The sequence below is a fragment of the Pongo abelii genome, chromosome 11 (assembly GCF_028885655.2).
Source record: "Pongo abelii isolate AG06213 chromosome 11, NHGRI_mPonAbe1-v2.0_pri, whole genome shotgun sequence".
Taxonomy (NCBI): domain Eukaryota; kingdom Metazoa; phylum Chordata; class Mammalia; order Primates; family Hominidae; genus Pongo; species Pongo abelii.
Window position 1 is genome coordinate 105,656,949 of NC_071996.2, and position 15,926 is coordinate 105,672,874.

The following is a 15,926-nucleotide window of genomic DNA, read 5'->3' on the forward strand; positions in this document are numbered from 1 at the left end:
ATCCTTGCAAATACTCAATATTCCTGTCAACTAAGAAGGCTAAGGGAATGGGCGGCTGAGGAAAGCAGGACGTCGATTACAGCAAACACATCAAAGGGGTGGTCTTTCCAATTCCGGCTTTTGTTTGAATCAGAGGGGAGCCTGAGGAGGCCAAGGTCTCCGGTTCTGGGAAAGGCGGGTCCATCCGGATTCTTTGGGCTGCGGAGAGGGAGGTTCCAGCCCCGTGAAACAACAGAGGGCAGTTCTGCCCCTTGAGGCTTTCCTCCGAAGAGTACTGAAGAGACGGAGACGCCTCAGTCGGGAGAAATCCCGGAACTCGGAGGAGTCTGCTGAACGCCGAGCAAAAAGATGTGGCCGTCGTCTCTTAAACAAATACGCGAATCCCAAGCCATGCACATTTGGAAGGCATGTGTATGTGTGTGAAGGAGAAAGGCCACCGCTGCCCACCGCAGCCCCACCCAGCCCTCGGCCATTCACCGGAGAGACGCGCCGCGCTGGGGCCTCGGAGCCCTCAGCCAGCCCGGGACGAGGGGCGGGGCCGGGCGGGGCCGTGAGCGCGCAGGCGCAGTGCGGGCTTCATCCCGCCGCCGGCGCCGCCGCCGCCGCCGCCGCCCGCGCTGCACCACAGGCTAGAGACAGACAGGGCCGGGAAGAGCCGGAGACTGAGGAGGAGGCGGAGGCGGCGGCGGAGGCGGGGCGACTCCGGTGACCGGGAGCGCCGCAGACTGGCAGCTGCGGCGACTCCCCCCTTTGTGTCTGGTCTGCTCGGAGCCACTGGAAGTGCCTCCCGGAGGGACGCAGTGTGTCTCGCCGCCTCACTGCCCACCCCCTTCCCCGGCTACCTTCATCCGCCCTCCCGCCGCCCCCCGCCCTCGGTCCGCGACGCCCGAGTTCCGCCCGGAGCCCAGAGCTGCGGGAGAACGAGGCGGCGGCGGCGGCGGCGGCGGCGGCAGCGGCAGCGGCAGCGGCTTCCTCGGGGGGTTGTGATTCGCTCACAGGAGCCATTGACGGGAGAAGACGAGGCTTTCTTGGTGGAATTTACCTCAGGCAAGATCGAGCGGCAGGAATAAAAAGCGAGGAAGGGAAGGGAGCGCCGCCGGGAGGGCTAGAAGGGGCAGCCTCTCACACCCCCTTCGCCCGCCGTCTCGGGGAGCCCGGGCCGGGGCCGCGACCCCTCCCCTCCCCCGCTCCTACCTCTCCTCAGCTTTCGCCAGGGCCTCCCCAATCCTCTCACGGTTGTTCTGCGAAGGCGTGGGGACTGTGAGCTTGTCCATGGAGGCAGGCACCTTTTTTGATCCAGTCAAGGAAGAGGATTTGTTGTTTTCGAAATCAGAGTGAAGGAAGCACCGAAGCGAAACTTAAGGAATCCTGCCTTCCCGGAGCCGCGGGCGATGCGACTCGGGTTGCCGGGCGCCGCCGCCGCCCTCCGGGCTTCGTCCTTCCCGGCAGTCGGGAACTAGTTCTGACCCTCGCCCCCCGACCCCGGATCGAATCCCCGCCCTCCGCACCCTGGATATGTTTTCTCCCAGACCTGGATATTTTTTTGATATCGTGAAACTACGAGGGAAATAATTTGGGGGATTTCTTCTTGACTCCCTGCTTTCCCCACAGACATGCCTTCCGTTTGGAGGGCCGCGGCACCCCGTCCGAGGCGAAGGAACCCCCCCAGCCGCGAGGGAGAGAAATGAAGGGAATTTCTGCAGGGGCATGAAAGCTCTGCAGCTAGGTCCTCTCATCTGCCATTTGTCCTTTCAAACTGTATTGTGATACGGGCAGGATCAGTCCACAGGAGAGAAGACGAGCCTCCCGGCTGTTTCTCCGCCGGTCTACTTCCCATATTTCTTTTCTTTGCCCTCCTGCTTCTTGGCTGGCCCAGGGATGACTTCGTCGCTGCAGCGGCCCTGGCGGGTGCCCTGGCTACCATGGACCATCCTGCTGGTCAGCACTGCGGCTGGTGAGTAGCGCCGGCCGGCGCGTCCCGGCCCCTGCCCCTGCGGGTGGCGAGCCCGCAGAGGCCGAGGCCTGTGCTTGCCCTTCGCCACGCGTCCCCCCGATCGCGGTGCAGCGGAGCTGCGACCCGGTGCCTGCGCGCCTGCCTCATGCCTTCCAGGGAAATCGCCTTTAATATTCTTGTGTATTTTCCTATCCCCACTTCCATATTCCCACCCCACCCCCCTTCACGGGGTGAAAAAGACATATTGGGTGTGGTATCTTGACATTTTTAGCTGTGAGGTAATGCAACGATTAAAAATAATATTTTAATCACCAGTGAACAGTGCCTATTATGAGATCTCTGGAAACAGACCTGTAGATTTTTAAAATTATTATTATAAAGAAGCGGTTTTGGCTTATAGTAAGAAGAACATCAACTAGAGAACACACACTTGAACCTTATTTTGAAATTTAGATCACTCTGGGAATCCATGTTCCTTTCATTATTCAGAAATGTTACCGAATGAATAGAATAAATGTTGAGGAAGCCAGAACTGTGAGACTCTTGATATATCGTATTATACGGTTTGATAACTTTACTGTTAGTCACCTGGCATCTATCTATTGGCTTTGCTGTCGAGACAACTTTGACCTGACATTAGACTTCTAGGAGATTTGACTCCGAAAGTTCTTTGACATTTAACTAAAGTCTAAAGGGTGGTAGTCATCCTTTCCTTTGGATATTTTCATTTCAGTTCTCAGAAACCTTAGGAAAAAGACCTTATCTTCTATTTGCAACTGTTTTTTCAAGCAGCCTTTTGGTGATATGCTTTTAGAAATTTTCAGGAGTGAATTCTACATATAACTCGTACACTTGGTTTATGATGGGCAAATGGATTGTGCTTTTAAAACGAGTAAAGGACCAAATGACCCTTTCGAATTACTTTTTTTCTTTTGATAAGTGTGTTTCACATTAAACAAATTTCTCATTGCTATGTTAGATACAGAGGTTACTTGCTTATTTTCATTTTGAAAGTCTGATCTAGGAAAATGCCGAAGAAAATTTGAAGTTTCTTTTTATGCTTTTGCTATTGTTGAATAATGTCTACTGTTGATTAATGTCTGTTAAATTGATGATAAATCTATATGGTTCTGTTAAAATAATTTGAACTTCTAAATTTACTTTAAAACTGATATTTTAATACTTTTAATAATTGTAGTTGCTTTCAGAGTAAAAATGATTTTTCTCTAAATTTCTTTATATTGTGTTAGCTATTTAAATTCTCTAGCCATAAGCCATGTGGTTCCTTTAAAATATGGAGTAAAAGGCCTTAAACGTTCCATGAGCAGAAATCTCAGAACATAGGCTTTTCAATGTTATTTGTTATTCTTAACCTTTTTAGAATATAGATTCTCATTTATGATGACGTGCTCATTATTGTGATCAGAACTGATAAAAGTAAGAGAAAAAGCATTTATTTAAAAATAAACTTAATTTTGTTTGGTAATAAAATCATCTTAGAATAGTGTGTCTTAAAAGGGAGAGAGTAAAAGAATCACTGCTTAAAAGTGGTTGTAGTCTTTTTTTTCTTTGGTATTGCATAGCACCGCATGACAAAATTTGTGAAGCTGGATTTCAGACCTGTAACAGTAATGATAATAGCTAGTATTTATTAAGTGCCTGCCATGCACCATCAGCTATTCGAATAACTTTACATATATTTTTTCATTTCATCTTTATGACAATTCTATATTGTAGGTTATTATCATTCCCCTTTTCCATAGAGGGAGAGTAAAGTACAGAGAATTTGAATAACTCACCACACAGTCAGTAAATTATGGAGTCAGGATTATAGTGTGCGCCCTTACATACCACATTAATTGTAACAGCAGCACTAGCAGCAACAACTTCTCATCTTATTGGATATATGAGATGGAGTAATGCCTTCACCAGATCAACCTTTGTAAAGAAGCAGGGACACTTACAAGGTGTTAGTGCAGCAGTGGTTATGCAAATGTCGTAGTTCTGAACATGTAAAACTTTGCTTGGCCTAATATTGAAGTGGCTAGTGCAGCTTCATTAAGTGCAAGCTGATTAGAGAGGGCCTGTGTGGATTTGGGTTACACAGATTCAGTGATGTTAACTGGACAGGCGCAAATGGTGCAGTTGAACAGGAAAATAAATCCTAGAAGACTGATTGATAGCACATCCTTTTTCGGGGTCATGGATAAATCATTTCTTTTGATTCCCTCTTTCTCACTTATTGAGTTCTTGGACTCCTTAATTCTTAGAACATTTTCTTTCTTTCTTTTTTTTTTTTTCGTTCAGACGGAATATCACTCTGTCGCCCAGGCTGGAGTGCAGTGGCATGACCCCGGCTCACCACAACTTCTGCCTCCCAGGCTCAAGTGGTTCTCCTGCCTCAGCCTCCAGAGTAGCTGAGACTACAGGAGCCCACCACCATGCCCAGCTAATTTTTTTTTTTTTTTTTTTGTATTTTTAGTGGAGACCGGGTTTCACCATTTTGGCAGGGTGGTTTCGAACTCCTGACCTCGTGATCCACCTGCCTCGGCCTCCCAAAGTGCTGGGATTACAGGCATGAGCCACCATGCCCAACCTAATTCTTAGAACATTTTCTATGCCCCCCCCCCAAAAAAAAAAACGAACTTATGAAAAATAAGATGTGCCAGCTTGGTTTATGAATGAATTCTTAATAAAAGAATACAACACAGCTGTTATTTAAAGGTCAACTTCTGTAATGCGTTTGAAATAATTCACTTGATTAGATTGCAATTTTACATACATCTCTTGAGGAACACATACATTATCTAAAGTAAGATTAATGTTAGTGAATATTACTGAGTGAAGTTTAGTAATCTTCATTTTAGTTTTTCTCAAAGTGTGGGTACTGCAACAGAATTATCTGGGGTTCTTGATAAAAATGCATATTTTTGGCCCTATAGTCCAGATGTACTGAATGAATCTCTCTGGGAGAACCCCCCCAAAGTCTCACTTAAGCAGGTGCTTGAGAAGCCCTGCTTTATATCGTCAGTCCTGATTGTTTGGATTTCTTTCTTTTTTTTTTTTTTTTTTTTTTGAGTTTCGCTCTTGTTGCCCAGGCTGGAGTGCAATGGTGTGATATCGGCTCACTGCAACCTCCACCTCCCGGGTTCAAGCAGTTCTGCCCCAGCCTCTAAGGTAGCTGGGATTACAGGCATGTGCCACCACTCCTGGCTAATTTTGTATTGTTAGTAGAGACAGGGTTTCTCCATGTTGGTCAGGCTGGTCTTGAACTCCTGATCTCAGGTGATCTGCCCGCCTCGGCCTCCCAAAATGCTGGGATTATAGGTGTGGGCCACTGTGCCTGGCTGTGGCCCTGGATTTCTTCCTTTTTTTTGAGACAGAGTCTCGCTCGGTCACCCAGGCTGGAGTGCAGTGGCGCCATCTCAGCTCACTGCAACCTCTGCCTCCCGGGTTCAAGTGATTCTTCTGCCTCAGCCTCCCAAGTAGCTGGGACTACAGGTGTGCACCACCACGCCCGGCTAATTTTTGTATTTTTAGTAGAGACGGGGTTTTACCATATTGGCCAGGCTGATCTCAAACTCCTGACCTCGTGATCTGCCTACCTCTGCCTCCGAAAGTGCTGGGATTATAGGCGTTAGCCACCGTGCCTGGGCTGGATTTCTTAAATATGGTGATTCAGTGACATTTTGCTGTGTAATTATTGGCAACCACAAAATCTTAGTGGCATGCAACAATAGGCATTTATTCTGCTCCATGTGTCTCCTTCTGGGGTCCAGGCTAGAGGGAGAAGTAACATCTATCTGGGGGAAGCTTGTGTTATGGCATTGGCAGAAGTGCAAGAGGCCAAGCCCAACCCTACCAGCACATTTCCAGACTCTGCTCTCCTAACATCCCATTGGCTGACGGAGTCATATGGCCAAGCTCAGAAACAAGAGGTATCAAAGAACACTTTGCCTATGGTGAGGCTAATGTAATATTTGGATGTATAGTACTATTGCAGAAGAACGAAGAATTGAAATGCTCAGTAGACCACATATAATCAGTAAGATGGTCCAGAAGAGAGGCTTTTCTTACCCTTTGAAGAGGGCCAAGTTCTTAATTAGTTTTTTGCATTAAAATGATATAAACTTTGGTCTCTATAAAAGCTATTCTGGCATGTGGGATGATGTGATAGCAGTGGTATTGATATGGATGAGTAGTGAGGAGAGAGATAACTGTTCACACAAGACAAAACCTTTCCTTCATTAAAGGCCAGTTTTTTTTTTAACAAAAAGAAGAAATTGAATATTGATCTCTAATGGGTAAATTCTAACCATTAAAAAAATACTGAGTGGAATCCGTGTGAATCAGTTAATTTTATAATTGGCCACACCACTTATTTTGGCACCTACTCGTAGATTGCTGTGCTGTTGGATATCAGTTTTTGTTTTTGGTTTTTTTTTTTTTTTTGAGATGGAGTCTTGTACTGTCACACAGTCTGGAGTGGAGTGGCACGATCTCGACTCACTACAACCTCCACCTCCCAGGTTCAAGCCATTCTCCTGCCTCAGCCTCCCGAGTAGCTGGGATTATAGGTGTGCACCACCATGCCTGGTTAATTTTTGTATTTTTAGTAGCGATGGGGTTTCACTATGCTAGCCAGGCTGGTCTCGAACTCCTGATCTCGTGATCCACCTGCCTTGGCCTCCCAAAGTGCTGAGATTACAGGTGTGAGCCACCACGCCCGAAATTTTTTTATTTTTAGCAGAGATGGGGTTTCACCATGTTGGCCAGGCTGGTCTCAAACTCCTTACCTCAGCTGATCCACCCACCTCGGCCTCCCAAAGTGTTGGGATTACAGGTGTGAGCTACCGCACCTGACCAGATATCAGTTTTATGTATTTGCCTTGTCCTTCGTACTGATAATTGCTTCCGGAGGACAGTATTCATGCCTGATTAGTTTTGTAATTTAGTAGACATTTAAGAAATACTTAGTGAATGAATAATAAATAGGAATTTCAACCAGGAATATTCTAGGATTGTTTATTGACTCAACACACTAATAACTTTTTCTTTGTCCTAGTTCCTTCAACTATAAAGTATGTAGTTTAAGAGGTATAGTGGGAAGACCACTATTGGGAGTTAATGAGACCTAGATTCTATGTGATTTCGGGCAAATAGGTTACTTAACATAGTTTTCTTGTAATAATATGAGGTTGTACTTGATCATTTTGAAATACAGATTCATGGGTACCCCACTAGACCTACTGAATCCAAATCTCTGGACAACAAGCCTGGGAATCTGCCTTTGATGCCCTCATCAACCAGTAAATTTTAGGTACCTTTGAGAACTACTGGATCTAAGATTCTTTGTAACTCTCAAATTCTATAATGTTATTTCTACTTTTTGTGGTAATTACTACTTAATCTATGTCTTTTATTGCTTAATCTGGTAAACATTAGGGACAAACATTTCTTAATTTGTGCATTAAGCAATTACCCAAAATCTTTTTCCTTTTAAAAATTTGCAGTGTGGCCTGGGCGAAGTGGCTTACTCTGTAATCCTGGCACTTGGGGAGGCCAAGGCAGGCGGATCACTTGAGGTCAGGATTTCGAGACCAGCCTGGCCAACATGATGAAACCCTGCTGTACAAAAAATACAAAAATTTGGCTGGGTGCTGTGGCTCACACCTATAATCCCAGCACTTTGGGAAGCCAAGGCGGGCTGATAACCCGAGGTCAGGAGTTTGAGACCAGCCTGACTAACATGGTGAAACCCCATCTCTACTAAAATACAAAATTAGGCCAGGCGCCGTGGCTCATGCTTGTAATCCCAGCACTTTGGGAGGCCAAGGTGGGCTGATCACCTGAGGTGGGGAGTTGGAGACCAACCCGGCCAACGTGGTGGTCTCTACCCTGTCTCTACTAAAAATACAAAATTAACCGGGTGTGGTGGCACATGCCTGTAATCCCAGCTACTCGGGAGGCTGAGGCAGCAGAATCGCTTGAACCTGGGAAGCGGAGGTTGTGGTGAGCCAAGGTTGTGCCTTTGCACTCCAGCCTGGGCAACAAGAGCAAAACTCTGTCAAAAAAAAAAAGAAAAAAACAAAATTAGCTGTGCGTGGTGGTGCAGCCTGTAATCCCTGCTACTCAGGAAGCTGAGGTAGGAGAATCACTTGAACCTGGGAGGCGGAGGTTGCAGTGAGCTGAGATCGTACCACTGCACTCCAGCCTGGGCGACAGGGCGAGACTCCATCTCAAAAAAAAAAAAAAAGAAGAATTATTTTCAAAAACACTAATATGGGCTGGGCCTGGTGGCTCATACCTGTAATCCTAGCACTTTGGGAGGCCAAGGCTGGTGGATCAACTGACGTCAGGAGTTCGAGACCAGCCTGGCCAACATGGTGAAACCCCATCTCTACTAAAAATACAAAAATCAGCCGGGCGTGGTGGCGGGCGCCTGTAATCCCAGCTACTTGGGAGGCTGAGGCAGGAGAATCACTTGAACCCAGGAGGCAGAGGTTGCAGTGAGCCAAGATTGTGCCACTTCACTCCAGCCTTGGCAAAAGAGTGAAACTCCATCTCAAAAAAAAAACACTGATATGAAAGATTATATGCATGCCTAGAATCACAATGCCCAACACTGTACCTTAACCCTGCCTTGTGCATCAGTAACGTTTAAAATACATTACCCAAATTATCAAGATATAGTGCAAAATGTGTGCAATCATTCAATTCTTAAATGTGTCGACAGTGGACTTGGCGGAAAAATTATGAGACATGATAAAGTATTGTGCCAGAGGCATTGGTCTAAGAATTTTAGATGGAGTTAGGTATTTGGGAGAGTTAGGTATTTGATCCACATCTGTTTCTGGAAGGTTAGATGCAAATGCAGGTTGAGAAATTTCAGTTTCTTTCTTTCTTTCTTTCTGAGACATGATAAAGTATTGTGCCAGAGGCACTGGTCTAAGAATTTTAGATGGAGTTAGGTATTTGGGAGAGTTAGGTATTTGATCCACATCTGTTTCTGGAAGGTTAGATGCAAATGGAGGTTGAGAAATTTCAGTTTCTTTCTTTCTTTCTTTCTGAGACGCAGTTTTGCTCTTGTTGCCCAGGCTGGAGTTCAATGGCAAGATCTTCGCTCACTGCAACCTTCACCTCCCGGGTGCAAGTGATTCTTGTGCCTCATCCTCCTGAGTAGCTGGGATTACAGGCATGCACCACCACACCCAGCTAATTTTGTATTTGTAGTAGAGACGGGGTTTCTCCATGCTGGTCAGGCTGGTCTCGAACTCCCAACCTCAGGTAATCTGCCTGCCTCAGCCTCCCAAAGTGCTGGGATTACAGACATGAGCCAGCGCGCCTGGCCGAGAAATTTCAGTTTCTTAAAACCAGATCTCACTTCCCCTTTCTCCTTCAAGACAGTAGTTTGCCCTTATAATTGGTGTTAAAAATATACACGATCATGTACTTTCATTCTGTTCCAGTAAGTTTAGTGCAAAATAGGATAATTTAGAACAAAATGTGTTAATGATAAGTGTGAAGGGATGTATAAATATTTGGCCAGTAATCCAAATTCTCCAGTTTTTTGTTTCATTTAGATGAGGAAATAGTTACGACTTTCTATTATTATTAATCTGTGTTTAATCTTTGCTTTTGTAAATAAGAATAGTCTGTGAGCAAATCTATATAATTGTAGTAGACACACCAGGCTAACCTTTTAGGGCAGGCTTTTTTTTTTGTTTTCATTTGAAAAATTAAGAGAAAAAATATTAATCTTCATATAACCCTAACACTTTTTGTTTTGGTATGTTTTCTTCTAATTAAAAAAAAGATGCTTTTTTTTTTTTTTTTGAGACGGAGTCTTGCTTTGTTACCCAGGTGGGAGTACAGTGGCGTGATCTCGGCTCATGACAACCTCCGCCTCCTGGGTTCAGGCAATTCTCCTGCCTCAGCCGCCCGAGTAGCTGGGACTACAGGTGTGTGTCACCGTGTCGGGCTAATTTTTGTATTTTTAGTAGAGACGGAGTTTCACTGTGTTGGCCAGGCTGGTCTCGAACTCCTGACCTTGTGATCTGCCCGCCTCAGCCTCCCAAAGTGCTGGGATTACAGGCATGAGCCACCACGCCCAGCCAAAAAAAAAAAAAAGCATGTATTTTTATATGGTTGTGATTTTATAATATCTATTAATTATATCTTTTTTTACATAGAATAATATGTCATAGTCATGTGTATGTGATCTTAATAACTATCATTTTTTCACAATTGTGTGATATTCCATTGAGTGTATTTATTTACTTAATTCATATTGGGAGATGTTTAGGTTGTTTCTGATTTTCTTCTCTAATAAACAATGCTATGTTTAATACTTCTGTGCATATGTCCTGCTTGTTTTTTGATTTATTTCCAAGTTCTTGTTTTGACCTATCTGCAGCATGAGCCAATTTAATCCTTTTTTTCATCCTTCAAGTACTTTCTTCATTTGGCTTCTAAGATACTATTCTCTCTTGATTTTTCTCCTACCTCACCAGCAACTTTGATAGTTCCTCCTTATGTCCCTGATGGCTAAATGTTGTGTTTCAGGACTCAGTCTTTAGACCTTTTCTTTTCTCTGTCTGCACCCACCCTCTTGGTGATTTCATCCAGTTTTATGGCTTTAAATAGCATCTAAAGGCGTACAAGTTTCAAATTTATTTCTATCTCAGACTTCTTTCCTTGAAATTCTGTTGCATGTAGCCAACTGTGTATCTGTCGTATCTACTTGGATGTCTAATATTCATCACAAACTTAACCTGTCCAAAACTGAACTTCTGAAGCTGCTTCACCAGACCTGTTCCTCCTATGTCTTAGCCTATTCAGCAAATGTCAGTTCTATCCTTCCAGTTGTTCAGGCCCCAAATTAGAGATATCTTTGTCTCTTCTCTTTCTTTTTTTCACATTCTTATCCAATCTGATAGCAAAAACTCTTGGCTTTACCTTCAAAATATATCTAGAATCTTATTGCTTCTTACCACCTCCACTGTGCTACTACCTTAATCTAAAAGCCACTATCTTCTCTTACTTGTACTTTTTTACTAGACTCTGTTTTCTCTGTTAACGTCTTTGCATTGTTACAGTCTCCTTCAACATAGTAGCCTGAGTGACCCTTTTCTTTTCTTTTTCTTTTTTTTTTCCAGACAGAGTCTCGCTCTGTCGTCCAGGCTGGAGTACAGTGGTGCGATCTCGGCCCACTGCAACCTCTACCTCCCGGATTCAAGCGATTCTATTGCCTCAGCCTCCCAAGTAGATGGGATTACAGGCACGTGCCACCATGCCCGGCTAAATTTTTTTTGCATTTTTAGTAGAGACGGGATTTCACTGTGTTAGCCAGGATGGTCTCAATCTCCTGACCTCGTGATCTGCCCGCCTCAGCCTCCCAAAGTGCTAGGATTACAGGTGTGAGCCACCGCGCCCGGGCAGACCCTTTTCATACATAAGTTAGATAAGACATTTCTTTGCTTCAAACTATTGTCTTCCTGTCTCATTCAGAATAATAATCACAGTCATTTAAAATATTGTACACAATCTGGCTTCTGCAATTTATGACCTCATGTGCCAGCCTCTGTATTGCTCAACTTTCATTGGGCTTTTAACTTTACAAACTAGGAAAGATTCTGAAAATTAAATATTTTAGAAGAGATTAGATTTAAGATACCTTATTCTATATAATTTGACAGTGGCTACAATTAGTTAATCTATATTGCGGAAGTGAAGAGACACATGAGCATTTCTCATTTTTAGTATAGTTACTAAGTGCCTTACATATTTACTGTGTTATCTCATTATCCTCTAAACAGACTGATCAGTACTATTATTTTTCTTTATTCTGCAGATGAGTAAACTGAGTAAGTGGGACACTTGGGAATCAAGGTCAGGCCCCTATGGCTCCAAAGCAAAACATTCATATAATATATAACGTGTTAGTCTAAAGGTATAAAATATTTGGAATCTTTTAGTCACCTGAAAATCTTACTGGTACTTTGATCATGCCAGAATAATTGTCCAGATTGAACCAAGTCTTAGGTATAGTCTCTTCTTTTGCTGTAAATGACAGCAAATATCTTAGGTTTTGTTTTATGTGTAGCATTCAAATGTCAGTGGATAATAATAAAAATTCATTGAAGATTCAAAGCTTCAGTTTTGGAAAAGAACACCAGTTAGAAGAGTGATGATGACATATTTAGTTGACGATACAGTTTTAATGTTTCCATGTGTTCTTAGTGATTAAAACCCCATGGGGCCAGTCTAGTGTGAAGAATAACTTTTATTTAGTTACTTCACAAATGACTGTATTGTAGTGATAAGAAAGGCAAGATTAAAAACAGTCAAATGACATGAAGAGATGAATTTATTCATGTTACTTATTCAAACAAAGTTTTATGTGGGATATAACTTTTCTGAGATACTTAATCGTTTTTTCCTTTGGCTAAACCAATGTGTTAGCTTGATGAAACGTTATCAAGAATGCTAATCTATAAATTCAGTTTAGTCTTTCACACCAACTTGTTCCATTTGTACAGCTGTTTCTTAAGAATCATTGTTTGGCTGTCACGGTGGCTCATGTCTGTAATCCCAGCGCTTTGGGAGGCCGAGGTGGGTGGATTAACTGAGATCAGGAGTTTGAGAACAGCCTGGCCAACGTGGTGAAACCCTGTCTCTACTGAAAATACAAAAATTAGCCGGGTGTGGTGGCACATGCCTGTAGTCCCAGCTACTTGGGAGGCTGAGGTAGGAGAATCGCTTGAACCTAGGAGGTGGAGGTTGCAGTGAGCTGAGATCGTGCCACTGCACTCTAGCCTGGGTGACAGAGCGAGACTCCATCTCAAAAAAAAAAAAAAAAAAAAAAATTGTTTGTCCATTTACTTAGGTTTGTAAGAAATTGAGTTATACTGATTCCTTGCTAAGGCCTTCTTTCAAAAGCAAGATACGCCGGGCGCAGTGGCTCACGCCTTTAATCCCAGCACTTTGGGAGGTGGAAGCGGGCAGATCACGAGGTCAGGAGATCGAGACTAGCCTGGCTAACACGGTGAAACCCCGTCTCTACAACAAAATACAAAAAAAAATTAGTTGGGTATGGTGGTGGGTGCCTGTAGTCCCAGCTACTCAGGAGGCTGAGGCAGAAGAATCCCTTGAACCTGGGAGGTGGAGGTTGCAGTGAGCCAAGATTGCGCCACTGCACTCCAGCCTGGGCGACACAGTGAGACTCAGTCTCAAAAAAAAAGCAAGATTTTAGTCTTAGGTTTTTACTGTGTTCTACTCTAAGCATCTAATAGGCTTTATATTTCATGTTACCCTTTTAATGAAAGTAGATTAAATTCAGTAACTGACGTTCTTTAATAGATTAAATTCTAGTTATTTGCAATTAAAAGTGTGGGCTGGGTGCAGTGGCTCGCGCCTGTAATCTTTGGGAGGCCGAGGCAGGCAGATTGCTTGAGGCCTAGAGTTCGAGACCAGCCTGGGCAATATAATGAGAACCCTGTCTCTACAAACAGTTTTTAAAAATCAGCTGAGTGTGAGTCTGTAGTACCAGCTACTTGGGAGGCCGAGGTGGGAGGATCACTGAAGCCCAGGAATTGGAGACTGCAATGAGCTGTGATCATGCCACTGCACTTCAGCTTGGGTGACAGGTTGAGACCCTGTCTCTTAAATTAAAAAAAAAAAAGGCTGGGTGTGGTGGCTCAGGGCTGTAATCCCAGCACTTTGGGAGGCCAAGGCGGGCGGATCGTGAGGTCAGGAGATCGAGACCATCCTGGCTAACATGGTGAAACCCCATCTCTACTAAAAATACAAAAAATTAGCTTGGCATGGTGGCATGCGCTTGTAGTCCCAGCTACTCAGGAGGTTGAGGCAGGAGAATCACTTGAACCCGGGAGGCAGAGTTTGCAGTGAGATGAGATTGCGCCACTGCACTCCAGCCTGGGCGACAGAGTAAGACTCCGTCTCAAAAAAAAAAAAAAAGACTTGTTTTTGCTTTTGATTTTATCATTTCTTTTAAAAAACTTTTTGTTATTTAAGATTCTAAAATTATACAAAGTCATTGTAAAAGGGTTTTTAAAATTTATTTATTTTTTTTGAGACTGAGTTTTGCTCTCGTTGCCCAGGCTGGAGTGCCGTGGCGCAATCTTGGCTCACCGCAACCTCCGCCTCCTGGGTTCAAGCAATTCTCCTGCTTCAGCCTCCCGAGTAGCTGTGATTACAGTCATGTGCCACCATGTCCGGCTAATTTTGTGTTTTTAGTAGAGATGGGGTTTTTCCATGTTGGTCAGGCTGGTCTCGAACTCCTGACCTCAGGTGATCCGCCCTCCTCGGCCTCCCGAAGTGCTGGGATTACAGGCATGAGCCACTGCACCTGGCCCATTAAAAAGGGTTTTTAAATGATGATGATGGTGAAGTGTAGAAATGATAATGAAGTATACAAAAAAAAAAAACCATCATCTCGTGTTTACTTAATCCCATTTCCTGGATGTAACCAGTGTTAATAGTTGGTGTATAATCTTTAATGCTTTTTTATATGTGCTATAAATAAATATCTGTATAATTAGAATTTGCTTCTAAACAAGGTGGAATAATATTGCGTATATTGTACATAAAGTTTTGTGATTATTCATGTGGGACAGTTCTAGAAGTAAGATCACGTGGTCAGAAATTTGTACATTTAAAATCTTGAACTGCTAGAATTTCTTCAAAATAGGTTGTACTGTCATTTCTACCAGTAGTGTATGAGAACTTCCATTTTCTTTCGTGTGTTTTTTTTTTTTGAGACAGAGTCTTGCGCTGTTGCCCAGGCTGGAGTGCGGTGGCACGATCTTGGCTCACTGCAACCTCTGCCTCCCAGGTTCAAGCCATCAGCCCCCCAGTAGCTGGAATTACATGCACGTGCCACCATGCCTGGCTAATTTTTGTATTTTTAGTAGAGACAGGGTTTCACCATGTCGGCTGGGCTGGTCTCGAACTCCTGACCTCAGGTGATCCACACGCCTCGGCCTCCCAAAGTGCTGAGATTACAGGTGTGAGCCACCGCGCTTGGCCAAGAATCTCCATTTTCTTATACCTTTTCAAATACTACGTAATATCATTCTTTTCCATTTTTGCCAGAGCAAAATAAATGATATCTAATTTGTTTGGAGTCCTTTAATTATTAGTGGAGCCAAGCTTTTCATGCTTGTCAGCCAGTTGTATTTCTCTGAATTGCCTATTCTAATGATTTGTTTGTTTTTCTTACTGATTTAAAGGTGTTACATGATATAAATATATGATATAAATGACTTTATGCAATTACAACTGCTTTTTTTTTTCCTTTATGACATCTGGTTTTGTGTTATTTTAGAAAAGCCTCTACCTTATGTACAACTACCAAAAATGCTTTTAGTAAGTAGTCTTTTTTTTTTTTTTTTTTTTTGGGAGATGGAGTTTCACTCTTGTTGCCCAGGCTAGAGTGCAATGGCGCAAACTCTGCCTCCCGGGTTCAAGTGATTCTCCTGCCTCAGTCTCCCGAGCAGCTGGGATTACAGGCATGTGCCACCACCCCCAGCTAATTTTGTATTTTTAGTAGAGACAGGGTTTCTCCATGTTGGTCAGGCTGGTCTCGAACTCCTGACCTCAGGTGATCCGCCTGCCTTGGCCTCCCAAAGTGCTGAGATTACAGGTGTGAGCCACTGCGCCATAGTAAGTAGTCTTATAGTTTTTGTTGTTTTTTTTTTTTCAATAAAACAGGGCCTTGCTCTGCCACCCAGGCTGGAGTGCAGTGGTATGATCACAGTTCACTGTAACCTCAATCTCCTGGAAGCTCAAGTGATCCTCCCACCTCAGCCTCCCAGTAGCTGGGACTACAGGTGTGTACCACCATGCCCGGCTAATTTTTTTATTTTTTGTAGAGATGGGGGCTAGGCTGCTCTTGAACTCCTGGGCTCAAGTGACCCTTTTGCCTTGGCGTCCCAAAGTCCTGGAATTA

The 15,926-nt window shown here is 43.9% G+C and overlaps 1 protein-coding gene across 2 annotated transcripts in view; it reads left to right on the forward strand.

Moving 5' to 3' along the window:
* The first annotated feature begins 534 nt into the window (after positions 1 to 534).
* The window catches only part of BMPR2 (bone morphogenetic protein receptor type 2), a 195,677-nt gene continuing 180,285 nt past the window's right edge, over positions 535 to 15,926 (forward strand). The window contains exon 1 of one of the 2 annotated variants that reach the window (XM_002812753.6): positions 535 to 1,954. In XM_002812753.6, the coding sequence (XP_002812799.1) occupies positions 1,879 to 1,954 (76 nt within the window). In that variant the 5' untranslated portion in view covers positions 535 to 1,878. The remainder of the gene's footprint in view (positions 1,955 to 15,926) is intronic. The other variant, XM_063712969.1, reaches the window with a different exon arrangement.